This window comes from Sminthopsis crassicaudata, chromosome 4 (assembly GCF_048593235.1).
Source record: "Sminthopsis crassicaudata isolate SCR6 chromosome 4, ASM4859323v1, whole genome shotgun sequence".
In the NCBI taxonomy this organism is placed as follows: domain Eukaryota; kingdom Metazoa; phylum Chordata; class Mammalia; order Dasyuromorphia; family Dasyuridae; genus Sminthopsis; species Sminthopsis crassicaudata.
This window is the reverse complement of record NC_133620.1, coordinates 439,539,051-439,565,982: the sequence shown is the minus strand read 5'-3', so window position 1 is coordinate 439,565,982 and position 26,932 is coordinate 439,539,051. Positions and strand designations below refer to the sequence as shown.

At 39.3% G+C, this 26,932-nt stretch overlaps 1 protein-coding gene across 5 annotated transcripts in view; it reads right to left on the bottom strand.

Annotated features, from left to right (window-relative positions):
• PDE4DIP (phosphodiesterase 4D interacting protein) overlaps window positions 1–26,932 on the bottom strand; it is a 233,670-nt gene that overhangs the window by 51,727 nt on the left and 155,011 nt on the right. For 4 of the 5 annotated variants that reach the window (XM_074263257.1, XM_074263255.1, XM_074263254.1 and 1 more), the window contains 11 exons: window positions 26,309–26,488; window positions 25,456–25,650; window positions 23,745–23,831; window positions 23,555–23,626; window positions 23,237–23,318; window positions 22,159–22,250; window positions 18,413–18,529; window positions 18,001–18,135; window positions 17,027–17,139; window positions 15,910–16,037; window positions 3,130–3,221 (listed from right to left, as the gene is read on the bottom strand). In XM_074263257.1, coding sequence (XP_074119358.1) covers window positions 3,130–3,221; window positions 15,910–16,037; window positions 17,027–17,139; window positions 18,001–18,135; window positions 18,413–18,529; window positions 22,159–22,250; window positions 23,237–23,318; window positions 23,555–23,626; window positions 23,745–23,831; window positions 25,456–25,650; window positions 26,309–26,488 — 1,293 coding nt within the window. Of the gene's footprint in view, window positions 1–3,129; window positions 3,222–15,480; window positions 16,038–17,026; window positions 17,140–18,000; window positions 18,136–18,412; window positions 18,530–22,158; window positions 22,251–23,236; window positions 23,319–23,554; window positions 23,627–23,744; window positions 23,832–25,455; window positions 25,651–26,308; window positions 26,489–26,932 lie in introns of those variants that run through there. The other variant, XM_074263258.1, reaches the window with a different exon arrangement.

The following is a 26,932-nucleotide window of genomic DNA, read 5'->3' as shown; positions in this document are numbered from 1 at the left end:
GGTAAAGAACATAATAGCTGTCTTGAAATATTTGAAGAGTTCTACTTTGGCAGAAAGATTAGACCTTCTTAGTCCCATATGGGAGAACTAGAATCAATGGTTAGAAGTTCTAGGAAAGTACATTTGGGCTCAGCATAAGGAACAATTAGGAATTAGATCTAAATGGCAGAAAGGACCTTAGGAAGTATTGATTTTCCTATGGCTAAGGGATCCTCCCATAGAAGACAAATGACCACTTTGGGAGAATATTTTAGAGAAAATTCATACTCCAGCTAAATATTGGACCAGATGATCTCTAAGTTCTCTTTACTTCTCAGATTCTATGATTTTACTAGTAAATATTCCCATTCAGAACTTTTTTGAAATAATGAAAAGTGATTATGTTAAAAATTGTGACTGTCCTCTGGGGGATGTGGGAGGGAAAAATATTTTATTTCCTTCTTTTAAAATGTGTGTATGTATTTAGGAAGCTATTTTTTGTGTGTCCTGTTAATTATATCTCCCTTCTAACTTAAGCCTTTTCAATCTTGTTTTTCTAGAACTGGGCAATTTCTTTATATTCATTTTTTTTTTTCTCTTTGATCTCACTTTCTGTAACTTTCCCAACAGCTTTTTGTTTTCTATGGAGTTTTGGTTTCTTGTCACACTGGCTGGTAAAGTGTATTGTGTTTTCATATGAGCCTTCAAGCTTCTTCGTTTTTTTTTTCTTGGAACCCTTGTAACTTAGTTCTTTTCACTGGATCTTTCCTAATGAATGATCTCTGTGTATTAAAAGTTTTCCTTTTCTCGATTGTCTTTTCTTTATCTTACTAACTTTTAACTTCTTTTCTCTTTGGATCTTGAATACAACATTCCTGAATATTTTCCCCCCATTAGGATGAATAACTGTCATAGTTAATTATTCTAGCTTAGTCCAAAGTTGTTTTTGTTGTGTCCCCAAGTTCTATTTGATGATGTGATCTTCTGAGGTCCTCATTGAACAGATACCTATGTAAAGCTGTTAAATTACCTAATGCATCTTGAATCCACTGGTGAAGAGGAAGCACTCTGACAAAATGGGCAGAAATGAACCTCAGGAGATGTGGCATCCTGGAAGCTGTGGGTAGTAGGTAGCTTGATAGGGTACCAAAAAATCAAGCGTGTTAATGGAATGTTAGGGGGATACTTAACAGATCTTGGGAACATGTATCAAGCCCAACATCCAGGGCTTGCAACCAAGCAGAAAAAAGGAGGGGGTGCTGTAGACCTAGCCTCAAATGGTTATTTCCCTAGAGGCAAATGAACACATCTTGGAGCATTGTGACACCGTGAGGTTAAGTCAAAACAAGCTTTATTGCATTGTCAGCAGGAAAAATCCCATCCTGCAGACCACTGGGTTTCAAGGGAAGTTTACAAAGATTCATAATCCCTGGGTTCTTGCTATATACACTTGAGTTTCATGTAAAATCAACAGCATTATGTGATAACAACAGTTTAAGAGATTGTTAATAAGCCTACCTGGTCCTTCAAGAATCACTTTCTTGGATCAGTTTCTGATCTAAACAATCTGACTCTGGCAGTCAATTATTTAATAAAAACTTTCTAAACCACCCAGCAGTGTGGTAGGCTCTTGGGTAGTTGGGTATGTGTTGGAGGGGAGAGAGATACAAATCTTAAAGAATATGGGACTATAAGGAACAAGAGTTTCCTGTTCACTTCTTAGAACACTCTTTATAAGATGATAGGAAGACCAAAGAGGAAAGGACTTGCATATTGGACCTTTCCTCTCCAGGATGATACCATAATGAAGGGAGATTCTAAAATCTGCCAGGTCTTGGGTCAGCTCCCCAAGGAGTGCCTTATTAGCTCATCAGTATTTCTCCCCTTCCAATCTTGTTTCCTCTAAATTCCAAGATTGGACCATAAGTTCTTACAATGAGTATTCTTCAGGGACCCTCTGGCTAACCCAAGAATAGACAATTTTCACTTATCTTGGAGAGACCCTCCTCCCAGTCCAGGACTGAAAAAGTTAACTAAAAATAGAAGGACCAGTCTCAAATGGAATAATTGAAGACAGAAAGCTGAGTTAGTATATGGAGGATGCAATAGAAGCATTTCATGTGCAAAAGGAAGGGAATTTCATGCAGGATTTCAAGAGAAGGGTCAAGCAACAGAAAGAGAACATGGTGGAAGGTAAAGAAGCCTCACTAGGAAAGTGGGGCCCACCTGCTCTCCACATAATCTCCTGGAAGGCCATCTCCAAAGGGGAAATTAGCATCTGAAGGGCTCAGACTTAGTAAGAGTGAAGATTACATCCATAAAATGAAGCTGTCCCAAGAAGCCACCATCTTCTCCCCATCACAGCTACCTTTTTATTCCTGAATTTCCAGGGTAGGAAGAATTTAATCACTGTCTGGGGGAAGGAAGAGACTTCAAAACATACTCCTTGCCTCTAAAAACTTGAGGCATTTATTCTAGATAATGCAAATAGGCATATGGAAGAGATTAAATGTTGTGAGATGGGGTAAGTAAGATAGTGTCCTGGAGCTGATGGTGAGAGATATAGGATGTCTTTGGCCTAAGTCCTTGTTTGTTCCATGGCATTTATTCGCAGACACATCAAATAGAGGCATAAGGCACATGTTTGCAAATGGGTAGTTCCGTGGACAGAGATCAGTCTGTCTTTGCCACAGGGTCATAAATAAGTTATAGCCCTCACAACGGGTTCTTGCCTTACTATCTGCTAGCCAGGAGCTGCTGATTGGTCAGTAATTGGTCTGCCAGATTCCATGGAATAGGTAACACAGAGCTACCAGAGAGCACCTCTTCAGGAAGTAGTCCCACATTCCGCTTGATTCCCCAAAGCCCCTTGAAGATGCCCTGTAGGCTACAAGAGGCCAAAGGGACTTGTGCCCTGTGAGAAGTAAGAGAATTCTTGAAGTAGTTGGTGCAGAAAGGAGGGACAGAGAAGGGAGAAGTAAGTGGGGGAGAATATTTTTTAAAAGGACGGAAGGAGAGGAACAATATTGTCAGGTTGCTTCAATCCATATGTTCACTGTTGCCTTTTCAGTTGCCAGAGGCTCCTAGGAGACCCCCAAAGGGCAGTGTGTCTCCCCACCCTGAGCACCCTAGGAGCTGGCGCTGACTTACTTGCTGGTGGGTATTGTTGTGTGCAGCTTCCTCTTCGATACTGTCGGTGAATTCGGTGCTAGCATCCTCGGTGTCTTCACCCACAGCTGTGCCTGGAAGAAATGACCAAGAAAAGGTCACTCCCCACATGGCTTTTCTCCAAACAGCAATTAAGCTCACATTTCTCTTGTTGTCCCCCATTACCCATCCTCACCCCCTTTTTGAAGGAAGAAGAAATAAAAAGCTACAATTGAAGGTTGAGCTTCTTAGCACTTTGGGGTTTATTTGCGTTGTCATTGATAGCCTTGTAAGAATAGAGCTCCCAAGCCATAAGAAAAACAGACCTGTCCTTCAACCTGGACTTGTCTGAATAGATGCTCAAAGAGCTAGACACTCACCATTATAACAGGCAGCCGGAAAGCACGGGTTTTCTTCCCAACTCTATCATTGTCTCTCCATATAACTTCACTTTCCCCATCAATAAAATGGGACCAAACCTTACCTATTTACTTACAATCCCCAGCCACAAAAAAGACTCCTCCTTTAGGCTTGGTTTGTATAATGCTGTTATAATGTTGTATAAATGTTCTCCGATGTGGACCTATCTCCCCAACTCCTAGCTTTTCCCCTTGCTTGGAGATGCAGCCATTTGGAGGAATGATATTCTAAGTACACATAGTGAAAGCTTTGTCCAAGACTCCTCCTCGAAGGTCTCACTCATGCTACCCCAAAATCCCCAAATAGAGCCCAGACCCAAGAAGGGAACTAGGGCAAGTTAAAGTTACTTAGGCATTTACACTTTATGACACAAAAAGGAGCATATGTGCCTCATGCCTGCCATTTCTCACTCTTTTAGATCTTCCCCACTTCATTAGATTTAAATTTTCTAGTATCCTTATCTCTCCCAGGGAAATGATTCAGTTATTTCAGTCAGTTCAGTCAGGCTTTTTGTGACCTCTTTGGGGAGTTTTCTTGCAAAGATACCAGAATGGTTTGCCATTTCCTTCTCCAGCTCATTTCTATAGATGAGGAACTGACACAAACGGGATAAAGTGATTTGCCTAGGTTCATACAACTAGGACGTATCTGAGGCCAGATTTGAACTGATAAAGAGGAATCTTCCTGAATTTTAAGCCCAGAACTTTATGCTTTGCACCATCTTGTTGCCCAAATGGAAACTCCCTTGAGTTCCCTCGTCTAGAGGATTTCCTTCTTATAAGTCCTTCTTCATGGTTTGTTTGTTTGTTTGTTTTTTTCCCCAAGGGAAAAGAAATCCAAGCTGGAAGATTCCCCTTCTCAAACCTAGTCTGTTATCAGCAGGTTGATCCCCTGCCTTCTGGGAGATTCTTTAGTGAAGGATTCTTCTCTCTTCACCAGTCTTTCATATTGATTTCCCAACTTTATGTCAGCGTTCCAAAAACCCAAGCCATTCTGGACTAGACCAGTGTGTGACCAGTGATGATAACGAATATCTACTGGCTCTGCAGAAGGTGACGGGAACTCTAGTGACAAAGGAGTACAGATATGAAAGGATCTTTGACATCTAGTCCCGTCCCCTTCATAGTCCTGGCGGGAAATCAAAACTCACAGAGCAATTGTCAGGACCAAGATATGACAGCCAGGATCTCTGATGGACAAATTCACCATGTGGTGCCTTTATATATAGGGACCAATGTGCCTCTCTCTGGATTTGACAGTGTCCCCTTTCTGTACCTGCTTAACTGACATCACCATTTCCCAGAGGTACACTGTTCTTATCTTCTCTACTTGGGAAATGGGGACATGGCCCTTGAGCCTGACATCCTTGGAGGAAAATGTCAGTAAGTCTAACAAGAGAAATTTTAACTATCAGCTAAGGAGATTCACAAGGACATAAGGACATACCCTAGTTGCTTGTCACCTGATGCCATAGCTATTTCCAAAATCCTGTTTTGTTTTGTTTTGTTTTTTACTTCAAAGAATTAAGCAGTGGTAAAGTTGCCTTTTTCTAGGGATTCCTCTCATGCTAAGTCCCAGAGCACAGTATTGCACCAGGTGGATTGACAACTATTATGTGCAAAAGCTTAACTCAAGATTCCTCTATGTTGGTGCTTTGCCATCCAAGTTATATGGTTGTGATTCTAGTAGACCACACTGCTTTAACATGGGCAACAAAGAAAGACCTTTTTCTTGATTACACAGATTTGTTACAAGGGCTTTCTTTTTAATTTTTCTTCTTTCCCCCAATGATGAAAGATAGAAGAAAATTAAGTATTAACTGAAAAAAAAATTCATTTGAAAAATAAGACCACATTTGCATTATGAAGCAGCCAGACTGATCAGCAGCAAATCAGGCGTAGAGTTATTTCACTGAAATGATCCTTGGGGAAGAATCTACTTTTCTGCTTCAGAGCCTTTGAACCTAATTAAAACGGGCTTTGCTAGTGAATGCCTGAGAACCTGTGAAGTGCTTACTTTTTTGTTTCATCTTTCTTCATAAGATGGTACAGCTCAGAATTTTGTTTTACTTTTTCATTCCCATAAAGAGAATTGATCCATTCCATTTGCAGAGGGATGACTAAAATGAGGTCTCTTGTTATAATATGTGATATCTATAAGATTCATATGCTGGCGACAGTAAGGGGAAGGAATTCAGTTTTATGATTAACTCATAATTCAGAAGCGTCATCTCATTCCTGTCAGATGGAATCTCTATGTTTAAAATCATTTAAACTGGTTTGCCTCAGTTTACTCATCTGTAAACAAGCTGGAGAAGGAAATGGCAAGCCATGCCATCAACTCTGCCAAGAAAATCCCAAATGGGATCATGAAGAATTGACCATGACTGAAATAAGTGAAAAACAATAATCAAATCTTCATTCATCTTTCAAGTTACATACGTCCTTAAGAATATGATTCTTTTTCCTGAAAATTTCCATTACTAAAGTTTCTTTCAAGCAGCAAAATTACCTACTGTTTCTTACAAAATTAATTCAAACTGATTTAGGAATACTTGAAATAAAATGGATATATCTAATACACTGTTTAAAAACTCAAACTCTCATGCAAATTGTCTAGGAATAAAATGAGCTACTAATACCTAAGTAGTTCCTCCCTCAAAAATGGATAAAACCTGTGATCACATTTTACTTCTTACATTTTGATGATCTTATTTTACTAAGGAACATCAGTTCTCAATGTGAGGTCCAAGGATTACTGTTGATATTTGACCCTGCTAAGTGCTGATGACTGGACTTGGATTCAGAAAGGCGAGTTCAAATCCTGCCTGAGACATCTATTGTAACCCTAGGCAAGTAATTAGACTTTGGGCTGTTTCCTAATATGTAAATAGAAGCTAATAAATAGCACCTACTTCACAGGGTTTTGTTATGAGATAACACGCAAAGTATTAACTCTGGGTAGTCTGCAGCTACATTAAATGCACACCATAGAGTTTATCCAATGTTATTTTAGAGCAGTTTTCTGTTCTATCCAAATCTGGCTCTCTTCCATTTTCTTGTCATGGAATGGAGGTAACCTTGAAGGCTAACTGTCCAATCTCAGACTGGAAAAGCTTTGATTATGAACATCATGTTTTGTCAACATTGGTAGATCAGTCTAGTTTAAAGAATCTCTCATTTCAAGAGTGATGGATTTTATTTTGCCAAAGCAAATTATAAAGATCATTTGCTAAGATGTGGAAAAGTTGCTATTTGCATCAGTAGAAGAAGATCAAAACTTAGGAAATTATGGATCTTTTGAAGTCTATTATTCCATTGCCAAGTTGAGTATATACACCAACTACACACACACATAAAACTTGGGTTACATATAGAAGGTGTGAAAATGATTTTTAAAAGTCTCAAGCATGGTACAAGAGTACAGTAGCATGTTATCATGACTTAAATAAAAGATCCACAATTGTTTTTGGTGTTACTTTAAGACTTCTTAATTAACGATGTCCCTACTAGAAATTTCCAAGAGTGACTTCCTGCACAGAGGAAAGAGAAATCTTCTACACTTGATGATCTTGATTAATCCTATTTAAATTCTTTCACTTCTTAGTGTTTGTTTTTAATATTAAAATTTTAATTTATGGAATAAAATAAGCATTTCCATAACAGTATGAAAAAAAAAAGATGATTGCACATGAAATTGTAAATCTATTATGTAAACTTGGTATTCCTTTTAGGTATATAAGTTACCATGTAAATTTCTTTTCCCCTCCCTTTTTTTTTCTTCCCCCTTACTGTCTTATCCTGGGGAAGCCTATCATTATACACAAATAGGAATATAGTATCTTTGGTTGCTCCCATGTGCCAGAGAGGGGCAGCTAGTGAAGCAGAAAGCCAGGTCTGCAGTGAGGAAGACTCATCTTCTGGGTTCAAATCTGGCCTTAGACACTTACTAGCTGTATGATTCTGGCCAAGCCAATTAATTCTTTTTGCCTCAGTTTCCTCATCTGTCAAATGAGCTGGAAAGGGAAATGGCAAACCACCCCAATATTGTAGCCAAAAAAACCCAAATGGAGCTACAAAAATCAGATTGAAATAACTGAATAGCAACGGGTACCAGAAAGAAGGATCCTGCTATATTTGGTGAATTTTATTTAAGTTCTTTTACTTGTCAGGGTTTCTTGGTTAGCTGAGGTGCTACAATTTTCTCTTCTTATTTTACAAGGAGGTTGGAGAGTTATTGGGGTATTAGTAAAACAGGATACATAGAGTATGTGTACTTATAAAACACGATGTATAAAAAGTTTCAGGCTAATTCCTGGCACATAGTAGGCAGTTTTCAAATGTCTGATTGAACATCACTAAATTGTAGCCTCCTAATTAAGTAAAAATAATCACTTCCCCAACACTGTTTTGTGGCCAGCCCACCAGGATGGATTCCAAGATTTCTTTCTGAATTATTGCCCTCTTATTCTAGGACATCTTGGGAAAAGGTCCACTTGGAATCCATTCTCAAGCAACACTATGGCTATTGTCCAAAAGGTGAGAAGTTCCTCACATTTTCATATCCTCCCACCCTTTACCAGGATTGCTTTAAGCCAGAATGGCCCTTCTCTGCACAGCTGCATCATCACTGCTCCCACTCCATGCCAAAAATCAGGAAGCTCTCTTCTACTCCTGCTCCAATGAACTCCTTCCTCTTGCTCCTTAATGTTCCCACTTACAGGCTGGCATCATTATCTAGTCACCCTGATGCTACTGGCAGAGCAGCTGAGAAGGAAAAGTGTTGGAAGCAAACTGCAATTCAAAATAGTCATTTTGACTTCTGTTATCATCTGGGTCTCTTTAATTGATTCTTCTAGGAACCTGGAGGGTTTCCAAGCTTGTAAATTTTTTGTTTGTTTTTGCCTTTTTTTTTTTTTTTTTTTTTTTAATGCATTTGGGGTTAAGTGACTTGCCCAGAATCATACAGCTAAGAATTGTTAAGTATCTGAAGTCATATTTGAACTCAAGTGCTCCTCACTCCAGGGCTGATGCTCTATCCACATTGTGCCATCTAGCTGCCCCACAAGTTTGTAAATGAAAAAGGTCTTTGGTGACAGCTTTCTTTTGCTTTTCTCCGGCATTTATAATCTTAGGGTAATAAATTTATATATATTTATAATCTTAGGAGATTTTGTGAGAACTTGAAGTCCTGGGAAACATTTCAGAAAGATTATCACTTTTCCAAAAGGGTAATTAAAATAACTTCAATTTTTAATAAACCATAGTCAGCTAGACTCTTAATTCTTCCCAAGTTTTTGCCTCCACTCATTGGCTTCCTTTCTCTAAAAAGCAGGACACAGGCAGTATTTTCCATGTTTTCTCTGGAAGCACTAGAGCAGACGTGTTTACATAGCATATTATGCACAGCACAACAACATTTATTGTCTGTTTTTGCAGAGGAAATCAAAGCTCATAAAGAGGAAGTTATTTCACAGCTAGTTAAAAAACTGTAGTTCAAAACCTAGGACTTTGGACTCTGTCCAACTTTCCTTCTTAAGTTTAGGTGTGACTATCCCTGTCACATCATCTCCAGGATCAACTACAAAATCCTGTTTGGCTTGTGAAGCCCTCCATAACCTGCCCTTTGTTATCTTTTCAGGTTTCTTTCTCCTTATTCATCCCCAACATACTCTAGTCCCAGTGACACTGACCTCTCACACAAGATACTTTCTCTCTCAGCTCCAGGTATTTTCACTGTCTCCCACTGCTGGAATTGTCTCCCTCCTGGTCAGTCTCCTGGCTTCACTGACCTTCATTCAGGTCTCAGATAAAATCCCACTTTCTACAAGAAGTCTTTTCTGATTCCCCCTTCATCTTCGTGCCTTCTTTGTTATTTCTAGTTTTTCGTGTATGTGTTTTGTTTCTATGATCCTCTTTGTATGTTGTCTCCTCCATTAGATGGTGAAGTCTATTAAAACAGGGGCTGGCTTTTGTTCCTCTGTATCCTCAGAGCTTAGCATAGTACCTGATGCTTAACAAACATTTAACGACCGACTCTGAGCCCATCACTCTTTGCCCTATACCAGCTTTCTCTTTCTCTTTCTCTCTCTCTCTCTCTCTCTGTCTCTCTCTCTCTCTCTCTCTCTCAATCTCTCTCTCTCTCTCTCAATCTCTCTCTCTCTCAATCTCTCTCTCTCTCTCAATCTCTCTTTCTCTCTCTCTCTCTCTCAATCTCTCTCTCTCTCTCAATCTCTCTCTCTCTCAATCTCTCTCTCTCTCTCTCAATCTCTCTCAATCTATCTATCTATCTATCTATCTCTCTCAATCTCTCTCTCTCTCTCTCTCTCTCAGAACCTGCTCCTTACCACTTTATTCTCTCAATCCTCCTTATTTTTCATCCATTTCATTAAGGAGAAGGAGCCAGACATTCTGAGGATGCTCATTCCAAACTGTGTGAAGAAGACATGACATAATTTCTTCTCCATCACTGTTTTCAAGAAGAGGCATCCAGGATCAGGCTATCAGTTTCCCTCCATTTCTTAATGTTAAGATTTTCTTAGAAAACTCTTAGAAATGTTAACATTTCTAAATGTTAATTTCTTAAGTTAAAAGGTACTCATTAACTCACCTGATTTCTTTCTTTAAAAAGCTTTTGGCATAGAATTGTATTATGATTCTCAAAAGGCTGATTCTTCCATAAGAAAAACAACTGAGCTTTTCCTAACAGAATGAAACCAAATCATCACTATTGATCCTTATCAACTTTTATTGAGCCAATAGAACATTTATCCATCACTTGAAGTTGCTGAAAAAATCTAATAACTAATTAAAAATGTGTTCTGAAATATAACAACAAAGTACTATGGCCACAAAAATTAACTTAATGAGAGAGAAAGAAATGTACAACTTACTGGAAAGGGGGATGGGGATGGGGAATTCCTGGAAAAACACAAGGGTCATATTTCTTGATTTTTAATAAAAAGTCATTTCCTTCTTCCTCAGAAAAAGCAAGGGATACTTTCACTTTCCTCTAAACAGTCCTACATTCCCAGGAAAATATTTTAAGTTAAAAGCTAGTGAAACAACAAACCCGTAGCACAAATGAGGAAACTAAGATGGCAAGTCAAATTTCATACAAACGTACTTTTGCATATTTATATAAACATACCTTTGAGGCTCACAGGTTAAGAGAAGGGTTGAAAGTTTTTGTTAGACCAAAAAACATCAGTGATTAGAAAAGCAAGTGTTGCACATTTAAGCAAACACGAAAGGCAACCAGCGGCCGTTCACATTCATGTGCCGGAAAAATTCCCTTTTGCCAAAGGGAATGTGAAGCGGATTCTGCGCATGCAGTTAATGGGGTTGTACAGCTAAAATCCCTGCTCTTGCCATTATTTGTTGAAATCAAATATTTGCAGATATTTCCTTCATTTGGAAGCTACCCTCTTCACATTTCAGACACAACAGAAAGAAAACAGCGGAATGTATAGATTTTTCACTTCTGGAACCCTATTTTTCAGGTACAAAAGGAAGAAGGGAACAAAGCCTACTTCCAAGTCAATTCCTTTGGGACTTTTTATAAAGCCATATGTATTTTCTCTTTTTATGGCCTTCCACTGCAATCTCATCCATCAATTGAAATATGACCCAAGACCAATGTTTTTACTTCCACCCTATCAATTTTTTTCTTTACTTTTCATTCTTTTCCTGAAGGAAAAAATAGAAATAAAGGCCACTTTGTCGTATGGAAAAGTCACTGAGGCAGTTTAATGTCAATGTGATTAAATGGGAGTTAAGGACTTACCTTCAGTCATATTCAGATCATTTCCCATGGAGGGATGCCCATGATGAAATGCTCTGAGAAAGTCATCCCTGTGGATGTCTGAGGAATGGGATGCTGAGAACTCATTTATGAGATGGGCTGAAGATTCAAACCATTACCCCAAGATCATTCCTCAATTCAGCATCTTTCAGACCACAGGGGTGTCTGAACTGGCTTCACACTCTCAGGGATTCTTTCTCCTAGACCTATGGACAGTAACCCAGGATTTCATATCATATATTAGCCAACAGAGGGAGGAATGCTCCCTTGAACCCTCTCTTTAGGTCAGTAGTGTCATCAAATAGTATAAAATGATTGCATATTGCTTAGAAAATCACATACTAACATCACCTACACTTTATTGCATTTTAACTTAGTTTGTTTAATATTTGTCATTTACATTTTAATCTAGTTCAGGTCTCACTCAAGAGCACTGTGAGCCATATAATACCTCTGTTCTAGATGACTTGAAAACTATCTCTGTATTTTCATTTAACTCAGCCCTGAAAGGGCCATTCACCAGCACTATTAGAATTACTTAGTGGAGGGCTGACTTACAAGATTGCTGTTTTCATTCATTCTGGTATTACCTTCACAGAACAGGGTGGGGACTGTTTTTTTGTTTTTTAATCCCTTAGGTTTTTGTTTTTCATTTTATGACAAATGCTGGTTTTTTGGGGGGTTTTTTTATGCAAAAAGCTATGGAACCTGGGAAAAATGTTCATTATCTTGCCATAAGGGGCCAAGGTTCCATCACATAAATTTAGGAAACCCAGCTAATTAAATTGCTAACTACATCTCTTTAAAATAAAGGAGACTAATGGAAGAAGGTCAGTGCTTTGAATAACAAGCAGAGCTATCTGTTCAGAGCAAAAAGAGCTCCTTTTAGTGAAACAGAAAGCTCTGATCTGGCTTGGAAATGGAGAGACCTTCAGTTAAACTGCTCCCAGATCATTGGACATAAGCACCTCTCTTTTCATAAAGTGTGCATGTGTCATGATGAAGAAATAGAGCACATTAGGATAATTAGGTAATATTGTGCTTTCCCAGATGGATGCTCACTTGCATATAAACTGGGGAATCTGGCAGAAACATTACTCTCTATATATTGTTTTTAAATGATCAGCCACTAAAGACTAGGAAGAGGAAGTTAAGCCGATGGTAGATTTGATCTAAAAACATTTTGCATCTTTACTAGTTCTTGTGTATTTAAAAAAAACAAACCTAAAACTAAGTTCAAAAAGAGGTTTTTGTTTTGTTTTGTTTTGAAAGTTGATACCTTTGGGATTTTAAATGAACAATTCATTTTACAGGCATGTGACCACTGGAAGAAGAGAATGAAAGATCCATTTTTTTTTCTGTGAAAATGCAATGCATTAATAAACTGACATCATAATTGAATATTTGATTAGAGAAGAGAAGTGGAATAATATCTCATAAGATTAAGCCTTGAAATTTGATCAGTTACTAGATGCTTTAACAGCCAATGATGTAACCATCACCCGATTGTGATTTTTTTTTTTTTTAAATGCTGTGGGCTGGATAAGTTTTGTGAAAGGAGCAGCTGATCAGAGAAATGCTTAATTCCACTGATAACCATGTTTAAATGGCACAATTTTTAGGAATGCAAAAAATATATAATATAAAGGAAATATTTTTCTGAAAGTGAATAACAAGAAAAAATTTACATGTAATAAAAAAAAAAAAAACACCCATAGGGATAGTCTTTTCTTTCATTCAGTAAACTTCTTGAAGGCCACTTTAAATTCAAACATTCAATGGTTCATGAAGCTCATTGAGGCAGCCCAAATTCTCAGTGTCACAACACTCAGAACATAACAGAATGCTCACTCTCCAAATTAAATAAGAGCTAATGCAATGAAATGTGTGGAGAGGAGGAAAAGGTACTCTGTGTTGTACAGTACATTGTATAGTGTATAATATGGGTTTTTCCCAAGATAAATGCAACATTTCCAACAAAATATCTTACACCAACAATCCTAAAGCAAAGAATCTTGGGGGAAAAAAGTTTTTAAGATTACAATTTATACTGAATTACAGTGTTGTTGGAAAACTTAACAAAAAGGGGGGAAATCCATTCCAAACCAGGTCTGTGCCCTTAAAGTCCTGGTGGCCTCAGATTACATTGAGAAGATGACAGGAATGCTTTCCAACTGAAGCACTTCTCTATGGTTTAACAGGCCTTCTCTCTGAATGGATGCCAAACTGTCATAAAATCTCCAAACCAACAGACCTCCTTCAAGCTCTTTGGTTTTAGGTCCCAAGTCAGCTAAACAAGTTTTGATACTAGGCCCAGATAGAACCAAATCTAGTATCAAAACTCTCAACTTTTCCTTTAGAAATATATCCACTTTCTGGATCCACCTTGTCAATGTGAAAACAATGATGCTGTAAAGTCCTTGGTCAAAATGCTTTGTGATATTCAGTAGCAAGGCAAAAAATAATAATAGTTTAGATTTTGAATAATTGTATCTGTACCATAACCCACTCTCTTTTCTTAGTCCACTTCAAGAGGGTATGGGGAGGCATTTTAGAGTAGTTTAAAAAAAAAAGAAAAAATTAGCCAAAATGAGTTTTAGTGTACTTGAATCATGGCTTTGGCTCTATCACAAGTCTATATTCTCTTGGACTCCAAAGGAACTTTGCAATTCTTACCTTCACTCTGCAGATTGGTTGGGAGCAGTCTGCCATTTTCATAGCTCTTAAAAATAATATTCTTTCTGACCACTAGGAAAGTAACCCTAGGGTTTAGTCTATTGAACTACTGATTACCTCTTCAACTTTCTTATTTCAAGCAGCTTTTTCTTTCCCAAAAAGAAACTCAGAGTGATATGCTTCCATATCCCATTAGTACAAGATGATTAATCTGATTCAAAGTGAACTCTTTATCAGTCTAAATGTGACTGCAAAAATTCTCCTATTGGAACATTTTCTTTCCTGCCCACTCCCGTGTGACGCTGTATCTGTTACATGCCCAACTAAAAATACAGAAATTTGGATGGGATTCAGAATGAAGTTCCAACTACTCTAAAGAAGAATGTGAGATGAAAAAAAAAAATTCATGTGAAATGATCAGAAACAGAGATCTTTGAGCCTGTTTAGGTCAGGAAAGGATGTTCAATCAACATAACTAGACAAAAAGCTTTAGGAGTTCCTAGTTCTAAACTAATTTAAAATTCAGTATCTTTATTGATTCCCAGGTCTATAATCTTAAAAACTTTGAAGGCAAAAGAAAGAATAAGCCATGATGATGTACCCACATGTCTCTAAGTATCCTCGAGAACTTTTGCATTCTTGGAACTTGAGACAATGAACAACAACTATTTGGTACATGTTGGGCAACTTTCCTTACACATGAACAGCCACCATGAGATGACAATCATGCCTTCTATGCTTGTGAGAGACCAACTCTCATCAAAGGCAGTGGCAGACTATTCAAACTTCTCCAAGGATTGGGATCTGTTCCTGTTCATTGCAGAGCTGTGTTCACACTCCTGGGAAGCGCCCTGGAAGCCTCTATTCTAAACCCTCTTTCCCAACTGCCAAACACAAGTATCTACACAAGTCCATCCTGACTTTAAACTCCAGTATGTGGCAATGTTGCTCTCCTGTTAGTCTCTATCTCCTTCCTATACCATCACTACCACTGAAATCTGAAAGTTTTAAAAAGGAGTTAAAACATTCTGGGTCAAAAGGAGCTCAGGGTATCCTTGGGTAAATCCTATGAGAAAAAAAGCAGCTTCTCTTTGATCCAGGAGGCTTCAAAGGAGTAGAGAATAAGAATTTAAAACTTGATTTTGATCTGGTCTTACTTCGTATTCACATGATGGCCCTAAGGAGGAGTAATAAACATCTTTACTAATACTTGAATAGCCTTTAGCCCATCTCAAAGACACAAATGGTATCTTTGTCATTTTCTAAGTCCTGCATTGCCACCCTCCTCATTTTCAATTCTTTCTATGTAAAAGATGCTACTACTATTTCAAGAAAGTTGTCTTCCTAGGCCCTCAACCTGTTTCTTTTGCAATTACGTTCTGGTCATAAAGTAGTCCTCATTTCAAAAGCAAGAGTCCTCTGGATGGAAAAATAATAATAATACACACGCATGCATTTGTGACACGATGTAGAACATTTAAAATAGTTTGGGGAAAAGGCGGGGAAAAAAAAAACTTTATTTGGCCCACAGAGGGGATGGAAGAGTAAGGGGAAAGACTAAATGAGAGGGAATGGAAATGGGTGGGAATAAACTAAAATGGAATGGATCAAATGTGCAAATACAATTTGTTACCTCCATCACAAGATTAGAGATAGGTACATACAAAAGAGATCACGAGGGTATTGAATTTGCTTCTGAGTTGATTCTAAATTGCAACAGTTCTAACGTTAGTAAATCACCAGTTATCTCTGTCCAAGTCAGACAAGGCTCTCTCCTCTCTCTCTGTTAGTGCAAACATGGTTTTCCATCCTGGGCCGAAGCCTGACCCGCCAGCACTCAGAAGGCATGCTTGTGGTGAGCTCTCACACTTTCCCGTTCCCCACCTCCAAAGGCAGCCAGAGTCTCCAGCCTGCTCAGGCGCTCCAGACTTCTTCCGAGAGCCTCCTCTAACCGGCTGTGTAGCACCTGGGCTCCTTCCAACTGCACCTGCAGGGCCTGATCTCGCTCAGAGCTGGGTGGAGAGGCCACACGGAAAGGAAGAAGAATTAGAAAGCAGTTTGAATGGGACCAATGTCTCTCAATGAAGCTAGAGTCACTAAGTTTTCCAAACAAACTGCTGTCTAGGACATCAGGAAAGTCCCTGTCCTGCTGCTGTCCTATCAATTGTTTATTGGGCCCATTTCAGCACTTAGTCTTCTCATTGCAAATTTTAGCCCAAATTCACAAGAAAGGAGTTTTCGAGAATGCCCTGTTCATATAGCCTTGAATGAATTCCCAATTTTCTATTATATGTTTTACTTCCATAACAATCCATTACACTAAGAAGAATCTTCCTAAAAGGATTACTAAAACAAGCTGCAAACTCAAAGCAAACCATGACCCAACAGGGTCTTTCTCTAAAGACTTTTTTTCTCTACATAAAAATTTTGGAGTAATGACACTGAGTCTGTAAACAATACTGACACAAAGAAACTGGAGATGCAAAGATTTTTTTCCCCCAAATACTCATAACAAAGATTAATTACTAAAAGAAAAATGTTTTCAAATTATTTTTGGTCCACTTTTATTGTACAGTCTTTCTTCTCTTAAATAGCCCAGCAGAATCTTTACTTCCACCTAAAGTAGAAAAGGGGAAAAAAAAAACAAAACTAAACTAAAAGGAAATTAACTAGTTCCTGAAAAATAAGAAGATAAAAACCTGGAAAGGGGTGTAATGAATGAAAACAGGAAAAAAAAAATTAAAGCATAATGATAAGATATAAAGAAAGAAAAAGGTGGCAGAGGCCCCCACCCAAACTCATTGATCAGCAGGCTCAATCTCAGTTCAGTGACTCTACAGACAGTAATGAATGACTATCTGGCACTTTACTGTCTCATCCCGATAAGTAGGTCTTCTGGGGGCGGTCCAGGAGACCACATTCCTTTTTGTTCACTTCTAGTGATAGAGATGGAACTTCACCTCAGTGTGGATTCCCAAGAGAATGCCTTGAGCTCTCTTACCCTCCTGGATGTGTGTGGAACTCCACCAGGCTGCTGTAGAGCCGTCTTTCTGCCTGGAGAGCTTCGTTGAGCCGGCCCCGCTCCTCCACCAGCCCCTCCATCATTTGCAGTAACTGGGAGAGAAGCAAGAGCAGAAATGAAGGTTTGCCTTTTCTGGGGAGAGATAGAATTTCAGAGTTGGAAGGAACCCTAAAGGTCATCTCTTCCCATCACTACCTGAATAAGAAATGTCTTTTCCTCAGTGGGAAAAGTGGTTTCACAGCAGCATCTGCTTAAAGACATTCAAAGACAAGAACTCCCTAATTCCCACAGCAGTCCAATCCCACTTCTGGGCAGCTCTTAGTGTCAGGAAGGATCTCCTCATATTGAGCTGAAATTCCCCTCTTTTTCACTTATTTCCAATGCTTCTGATTCTGATTTCTAGACCAAGCACAGCTAACTCTTCTTCTACATATTAGTATTCTAACTAATTAAAGAGAGCTAGCAGCCCTCTGTGTCTTTTCTTCTCCAGATTCCAATATTCTTCAATCCTACCTGATGAAAATTTTCTAGTGCTTTTACCTCCCTATATCCCAGCACATATAACTTACACGTTGAGTAGAAAAGATAATGTTTTTTCCAAGTACTCCAAATCTTAGAAAGAAAAAACCCATAAAAAAGTAAGAAGAAATTAAAAATCTGTCTAGAAAGTTAAGTTGGCCAAGATATCCTATTTATACCTCCTCTGCTGGTTGGTAGCAACACTTATTAGTCTGGAGGCAAAAATGACTAGGTCAAGTAAAAATACATTGTTATTCCCACTTGGCCTATAAATTCAGGGCTTCCTAATCTCAGAAAAAGATACCATAATTTCTGTGAATTAAAATAGAAAATAGTCTTTGTTGTTACCAAATGAAAACATCACAAGCTGGCTATTTCTCAATTCATGAAAACCATATATATTCCTAAAGTGACATCAGAAGAGAAATCATTACCTGATGCTTGCGGTTTTCTGTTTCCTGACCTGGGGATTCTGCTGAAGCCACTTTTTCCCGAAGGAGCAAGACTTCTTGGGTCAGGCGCTGGACAGCTGGGATGTCTTCAGGGTCCACAAGCTGCATCTGAAGATCCTACCAACCAAAAGAACAGCATCAACAGAGGGAACGATGGAGTACGTCATCCTTCCCATCCACAGGGAGACATGAGGCTCCAAAGGAAAGCAGTCCCCCATTCAAAAGGAAAACTCAGTAGATCTGATCCCTGTCAAATACATTATTAGTACATCTCTGGATGAGGGATAGTGTCAAAAGGAAAGAAAAACAGCAAAGGGACAGACTGAACTGATAAAAGTCTGGGGCTGCCCCAAGGACAGACCACCCTTGGCCCAACTCAAGAGATTGCAGAGACCTTGATTAGATCTTCCTTGATTTGCATGTTCCTGGTTAGAGATTCCATGTCAGCGGCTTGAACTTGGAGCTCTTCCGCTTGCACAGCAACCATGGATTGGAGAGCAGAGAGTTCCATCTGGTGAGAAAGAAACTCTGGATTTAGCAGCACCATGGCCAGAGGGAGGCCACATAGTATCTCAACCAAAGACAAGGCTAAGGTCAGCTTCTCCCCCAGGTCACCTTCCTCTTATCTCTTAGTAACATCAGTTAATGAAATGCTCTGGGCATTGGGGCATGCCATGGCAGCGACCCACGATAGCATCAGCCCCAAATGATCTAGTTTGCTGGTCTTCAACCACACTCAACCAACAGGGCAACCAAATGTTAAAATGTGTCTGATTACAACAATATAACATTGAAGGACATCAACATTCTCTAAACACTACACATCCACACAGACAGGCGAACAATGGTCATATGATTTGTTGGCAAATATTTTTATGAAATTCCAAAAAGGGCATCATGTATAGGTTGAAGGCTTAAAAGCCAACTGGATATTGGAACTGGAACTGGATCATAGTTCAATTTCAACAAAAAGCTAAAACATTCCATGAAGCCAGGCTTTTTACTAGGGAAATGCTCTTAAGAAATTTAAAAAATGAACCAAGTAATAACCAAAATGTGTCTTCTGTAGCTTCATTAAGCACTATTTATTTTATGTAGTAATTTATAGCTTGTGGAATTGGTATAGTGAAATGAGCAAGAGATGCCAGCACTTTCCTATGGCTGCTCTAATGGAGTTGGAAGGGACCTGGGTGTAATTCCAGGGCCCTCTGACTTTACAGATGAGGAAACTGAGCCTTGGAAAGAAGCCACGTAGCTCCTGACTAAGAATAAGAGAAGGACCATTTCTAGACTCCCTAGCTTCTTCATCTAGTGGGCCACGTAAGGAAGGAGACACTTGACTCTCTCAGCCCTGTAAAATCTATAAGAAGGTTGAACCCACTTAATAATGATTATTTTTGATGAAAAAGTGAGAAGGGTATATGAATGTTATGGAATATTATTGCTCTGTAAGAAATGACCAGCAGAAGGAATACAGAGAGGCTTGGAGAGACTTACATCAACTGAGTGAAATGAACAGAACCAGAAGATCACTGTACACTTCAATGTTGTATGAAGAGGTATTCTGATGGAAGTGGATATCTTCAACATAAAGAAGATCCAACTCACTTCCAGCTGATCAATGATGGACAGAAACAACTACACCCAGAGAAGGAACACTGGGAAGTGAATGTAAATTGTTAGCACTACTGTCTATCTACCCAGGTTACTTATACCTTCGGAATCTAATACTTAACGTGCAACAAGAAAATGGTATTTACACACATATATTGTATCTGGGTTATATTATAACATATGTAAAATGTATGGGATTGCCTGTCATCAGGGGGAAGGTGTGGAGGGAGGGAGGGGATAATTTGGAAAAATGAATACAAGGGATAATATTATAAAAAAAAAAATTACTCATGCATATATACTGTGGGGAAAAAAATTCTAAATAAAATTTAAAAAAAAAGAAAGGAAAAAAAAAAGGGAAAAAAAAGGAAAAAAAAAAGAAAAAGTGAGAAGGAAGGAGGAAGATCTCTGCAGGTGATTTTTTATAGGAAAGTGCATGTTAAATCACTCAATAGAAAAAGGGAAAATCATATTCTGCTGTTGTGCATTTGCTGCCTCGGATGAGACATTCTTTGGTGGGTCCAGGCAGAGAGATAATTTTGTTTGACAATCACCATCAGCCGAGGGAGACAACTGATTCACTAAAGATATCTGCCTACATCACAAAGAGTGTCCTTGGCAAAGTCCAGACAGGGCAGTGATTCCCCAGAGATGGGGTGGCTTTGCTCTTGTCACACAATGTCACCTACATCAAGCTGTGTAATCAAGCGTCCTGGGTAGTCACTACACACACACACACACACACACTCACAGTTTAGCCCTCAGACATCCACAAAGGAAAAATCAAATGGGTGAAAAATATAAACTGCCCAGATCATGACATGATTTAGACATGTAGCCCATTGCCTCAGACTAATACTATGTATTGTTTACACAGATGTAGACATACAATATAACTAAACTGGGCACAGTCCATGCTAGATGGCATATTAAAGTTATGCAGGACTAAGTAATCTCTAAATCTTCCCTGCCACAGAAGCCCATTGCTGATACAAGTATTCTCCTAATATTAGATTGTTTCCAATTTTGATCCATGATGTACATGGTAAGTGAAGGAGAGTACCACATGTTACTAATAAAGCAAATGCACAAGATGTAACAAAGTGCCCCAGGTTCTGTGCTCAGAAAAGGAGGCAGGCTGAAGTAACAGAACAGAAGAAAGAAGCGCAGATAATAAACTGTTGCTCTTAAGTAGTGCTGGACACTCTGTGATGCCTATGTGCAAAGAGATGTGCACAAGAGCAATACAGAAAGAACAGACATGCATATAATGTGACCTCAAGGAGTCCCTGACCTCCTCCCCACTCCAGTGTATCCTCAGCTCAGCTCCCAAGGGGATCCTCCTAAAGCACAAGTCTGGCCGAGTCACCTCCATACTCCTGTGCCAAGCATAAACTCTGGTTTATAGCTCATCACAAGGACGGGTGCTGACCATCCTCTCGGCCTCTTCCCCTGTCTCTCTCCCTACATTCTCTGGTCTGGAAAAGCTGGCTCACACACTGCCTCTCAGATGACACTCTCACTTTTCTGCTAAACTTCAGTCTAACCTCCTCGACTGCCTACTGGCTGTTTCTGCCTGAACGTTCTACAGGCGTCTCAAACAACACAACCAAGACAGAGCCGTTGAGGTTTCCCCACACCACTACCTGTCAGCGCTTCCCTGTTCTGTTGAGGCGGCTCCTGCAAGGTGAGCTTGTATTTAATGCTCTCCTCTCTTTCATCTTCATCCAGTAGCCATGTCACGTCTGCCCCCAGATCTTCTTCATCTGTCCCCCTCAGTCCACTCCCAGGGAGCATCATCATTGCTTCTCACCAGGGCTACAACAGTCTCCAACCAAGTTGATCCTGCTTGGAAGCCTTCAGTGGCTTCCTAGGGCCCTATTCCTCAGACTGGCATTTAGATTCCTTCCCAACATGGCCCAGCCGACCTTTGCCTTATTCCTCTTCCCACACAGCATACTGCAGATAAACTAGCTCGTCCCTTGTTCTCTATAACTCTGTATTCCACCCCTCATGTCTGCTCCTCAGTAGGCTGCTCCTATGCCCAGAATGCACCCCTTCCTCAGCCTCCTGTTCAAATCCTGAACTTCCCTCAGGGCTCAGCTCAGGCTGATGTCAGCTGCTTCTTACAGGAGTCTTTTTTTGACTCTCTCCCTCTCCTCAAATTATCTGCCATTTCCTTCTTTATGTGTGGTGTCTCCCAGTGAGAGAAACAGCATGAGGGCATCAAATGGTTTGGGGTTTTGTCTTTAAATCCCTGGCACCTGGCAGAGTATGTTTCCCTCTATAGGACTTAGTATCTACTGAGTTGCTGAAATGAAAGTATGAGGCAGCAAGGAGTCTCTATCTCAAGAAAACACATCCAAAGTAATTTAATTTCTACTGCTCTGCTCTTCCAATTTTTAGATTCTATAGTATTAACATAACTGGTAAGCAAGTACCAAGTCCCTCGTTTCTGCAAATGATTTTTTTACAGTAAAACTGGCTTTGGAAAAAAAAGGAATGAAGCCTGTGCCCAGAACTCACCCTACTTTCTCTTTCTTTTCTTGTTATGAGTTCAAGTTCCTCTTTGGCATGAATCAGTTCCTTCTCCAGCTCTGCAGCAGCCTCAGTGTTTCCTATAAATAAACACAGAATGCTCACAGAGATTTACTCATTACTAAAAATTGTCACAGTTCAACTGACCCTTGCTGCTTATCCCTGGGCTTGGTAGCCTATAATGACCAGTGACCTCCAATGGTCTATACTCACCTTACAAATAAGCAATATAAAGGCAGCAGTTTACAATTTTTTCCCCCAGGACTTTAGGGGTAGACAGGTAACAAAACCAGCATCGTTTATAGCTCATATAAAAAGTTTTATGATTGATGACATATTAGTAAGAGATTGGAAATTGTCAAAAACAAAACTTTGGCTACCCTAATAATGTAAAATAATAATAATATAAAAACCTATTATACCAAATCCATAGGCTGACTTGTCACCATATCACATCATAAGATATGGCAATTTTCTATTTCTGGAACTTACAGGGTTTCATTCTTGAAATGTCCCTTCATATTTGCAACTTTCCTCTCTATAAAAAAGTCTCTGGCCTATAGGATATATTGAGTGTCATAATGTCTGTTTCCTTTCTGCACAAGATCAAAACCGTCCCTAATGGGCTTTGGGACTTAAGAGACTTGATACCTTGGGGGTGCAGTTTGAAGCAAATGATGTGCTCCAGTTCTCTCTTCCCCATAAATTTAAATACAGAAGAAATAAAGTTCAAATAATTATCAAGTTGTGCCTTGAAAATAAATCACAAAACAGAAAGACTTGGCTGGGGGGGAGGGTATGGGAAGAAATCTGCTCTCTTTTCCCCCTGCATACTGTTTCCCTGAATCACAATCCAGGACTCATTAGGTAGGAAGGCTGCTCCAAAGACAGGAAGCCTCCTTGGATCATCAATCCTAAGGCTGGCTCTGCACAGGACACCGCATGTGGGATTGTTCCCCTCTCACATTCAGCATCATTGTTACCACTGGGGAGAATGAAGAAGTGAAACAACTTTGACTAAATTACTAAAAGTTCTAGGAGAGATGGGATGATATGGGATATTTACCTGACCAAGGCCTGGTTGTGCTGGCATCTCCTTTAGCAGTCACTGTAGTAAGTTCATCTTTAACATTTCCTTGCATTGATTCCTAAAAACAAGGAAAGAAAGGGAATTTGGGGAACATTCAGTACTTATAAAATCCTTCATGTAATAGGGTATTACTAGGAAACATTGGTCTAAACCTTGAAAGGCCACAAGAACTTGTCATAATCTGAGATTAAAGTGTTGCTATGCTTGAGAGCACGATTTAGGAATAAATGGATCCAATGAAAAACTGAAATTTTGAAATGTTGTCTTTATAGCATGGAGCATCGTCATTCTTACTTGGACAGGTTGCTCTTCATGATGGTGGCTAATGAATGTGGTCGCTTCAGCTGGCTGGTTTGTGCTGAACCCCTGAAATATGACACAAAACTACCTCAGAGTCCTGAAATGCTTTAGGCTGGTTAAGTGCCCTACACACATCATTCCATTTGACCCCACCACAAATAACCCTGTGTGGAGGGAACATTACCAGGTTCTTCCCTCTGATGTGCTGGCGCAAGGTCTGCACCTCCGTGCTCCTTTCCATCAGGGCCTGCACCATCTTTCCCAAAGCAACCTGATAAAGGGGAGATATAATAGCCTAACATTAGAAAGAACATCCAGATATAGAGATTGGAGTCGTGTCTCATTGGTTCTATGGTAAGATGACGAGGCCTTGAAGGACCCTCACTTGGAAGAGTAAACTTGTCCAACAGGTTGGGAAGACCTACTTCAGTTTTAAAAAGGGAAACTGAGAAGGACCCTTGCTAGTTATTGGAATCTGGGCAAGCTGAAAATATATCAGGGAAAAGAATTTAAAGACTCCTCCTTCTTGCTAGCACTTTATTTCAGATTGAAATGTTTATTACTCTTTTTGTAGTTAAGCTAACATAGATTTCTTTGTTCTAGGGCTGTGAATAAAATCTATTATCGGACAAATTATCAGGAGAATCCAACAAACACAGCACAAGTCAGTTGGTGTTCTCACTGCTTTAGGTCATCATGATTTTATAAGGCTGATAATGGTACAAAGGGGAAAGCCTGAGCACCACTTCTGATCCAAATGAACCACCGAAACAATTTTTATTTCCTAGTGACATCAAGAAAAAATTAAACTATAATGACTTAGATTGATCAAGAAAAAGAAATGAGAAAACAGGCTCCTCTCTCTCTCTCTCTCTCTCTCTCTCTCTTTTTTTTTTTTTTGTTGTTGTTGGAGGCAATCAGGGCTAAATGACATGCCCAGGGTCACCTAGTTAGGAAATGTTAAGTGTCTGAGGCTGAATTTGAACTCAGGACCAGTGCTATATTCACTATGTTATCTAACTGTCCCCCTCTCTTTCTTCCTTGCAAAGGTGGAGAGCAATGGATGAGGAACAGTACATACATTGTTAGACTTGACTGATACATTGGTTAGTTTTCTCAACTTTTTTTCCCTCCCTTTTTAAAAAAACTGGTAGTTTACCAGAGAGGTGCTGGGAAAAGGAATATACGTAGAAAAGAAGGGAATGTAAAAATAAATCAGCAATAAATTTTTTAAAAATAAGTAAAATTAGGGGGCAACTAGGTGGTGCAGTGGATAGAGCACCAGCCCTAAATTCAGGAGGACCCGAGTTCAAATCTGGTCTCAGACACTTAACACACTTCCTAGCTGTGTGACCCTGGGCAAGTCACTTAACCCCAGCCTCAAGGAAAAAAAAAAAAAAAAAGTAAATTACAAGTAGAATTACTCAAGTTGTAAGCTAAGAGGAAATTAATAAGCTCTATTCAGAACTTTAGCCCTAGATTATAATAGCCAATATCTGTGGGAATTTCCTTTTCTTTGACAAGAATCTTAAGATCTTCTGAGAACCTCCAAGGGAAGAGAAAACAATAAAGGCTGATATTTGGACTATTTGGGGATTTGGATAATAACCACTGGTGTCACAGATTAGCCTTAATGGTCTTTAATATGAGTGCTAAAGAAATCTTCCACTCTTTCCTTTGGTTTCACTGACTCAGAATGAGGAATATCAATTTTTTTTTTTTAAATTTTATGATCATGTAGAATGAATCATGCAGGGAAGAAAATACTGCTTATCAGGGTAAAGAAGTAAGGATGTATACTAATGTCTTCTAATCCTCTATGCTATTTCCTGTTTGGAGACAATGATGTCCACCACAGCTGAGGGAACATTTTTTGAGTCTTGATTGGTCCTTACTTGACTGTCCTTCTCTCTGTTGTTCATAGACTGGAGCAGGTCCTGAATCTCCATCTCATGCTCCAGAGCCTGTTTATTTCGGTCACTCAGAAGGTCCTGCAGCATCCTTTCTTTCCGCTGCAGGCGTAGACATAACTCTTCGGCAACTTCACTCTGCCCTGGTCCCAGCTTGCAAAGCAATGTTGCACTAAGATCCTGAGGGAAAGGTCAGAGAAGAAATTTTGAAAAGGAGAGCAAGTGATGGTGCCCTCCTTTGTCTATATCTCTCTATGGCTACTGGCTATAAAAGCTCATGCCATCTCTGGCTTATGGGAGAGATTCAGAAACTACTGGACATTTGAATTAGATTACACATTGACTTATATGACAAGAAGAATGTTCAGAATGACAACTTACAGAGCAGTCTTGGAAAAAGTCATTGCTTGCTAAAGGTTAGCAACGACTTACTTGGAGTCAACAGAAAACAATTATTTTTTTGTTCATGAACCACTAAGAGTGTGCAAAAGTTGCTTTGAAGGAAAAAAAAAGGATGTAATATATTATACCCAAAAGCCTTGGGGGGAATGGGGGTATGTGTATATTTCTTTTCTCTAAAAGCTCCATGCAAAACACAGATCTCATCAGTTCTCATGTTACTCCTGTAAAACAGATAAATATTCCCCACCTATTCTAGAGAAAAGGAAGGAAGATAGGTATAATGACATGTCCAGTCATTCAGTGATAGAAGGAGAAACCAAAAAACAGTCCAGATTCCCAAACACCCCCACCCCAAGGTGCCCTAACAGTCCACTGGCAGGACTACCAAGAAGCCAGGCTGCCAAGATCTCACCACAAGCTAACAAGAAAGCCTTGCCTCCACTTCCTTGTTTCTGTCATGCAGAGATGTCTGCAGCTGCTGGATGATGCCTTCTTGCTCCTTCTGCCAGTGGCTGAATTTCTTCTTCATTTCTTCTTCCAACCACTGAAGGTTTTGGCAGGTAACTGATAACTGTTCCAGTTCTAAACTTTTAGCCTGCAGAAGACTCTCCATACTCTAAAGCCACAAAGAGAAAATGAACGCCACGAGTTAAGAAGCCATTTTTCAATGACACATGCCAAAATGGAGTTTAGGTTTCTTCTTAATTTATTGTAGTCACAGTTCCATTTTTCCTATGTAGGGAGGGTTTAATTTTTTACATTGTTTCTCAATGGGAAAATTTGGCATCTAACCCAGCAATGCGACATGAGTTGATGCTGTTAGAAATTCCCAACCTTAAAATAAACAAACAAACAAATAAATAAATAAATAAAACTTTAAAAAATAAATAAATAAAAGAAATTCTCAACCCTGATGACTGAGATTCTGACAAAATAATGTAGGGCCAAAGTTCTAGAAGGAAAATAGACTGCAACCCCAAAGGGTGGCAAGCCTTTTAAGAAAAGGTTGAAATGTTAAAGCCTCCATTTAAGTCAGTTTGGGAGAAATGACATTTTAGAG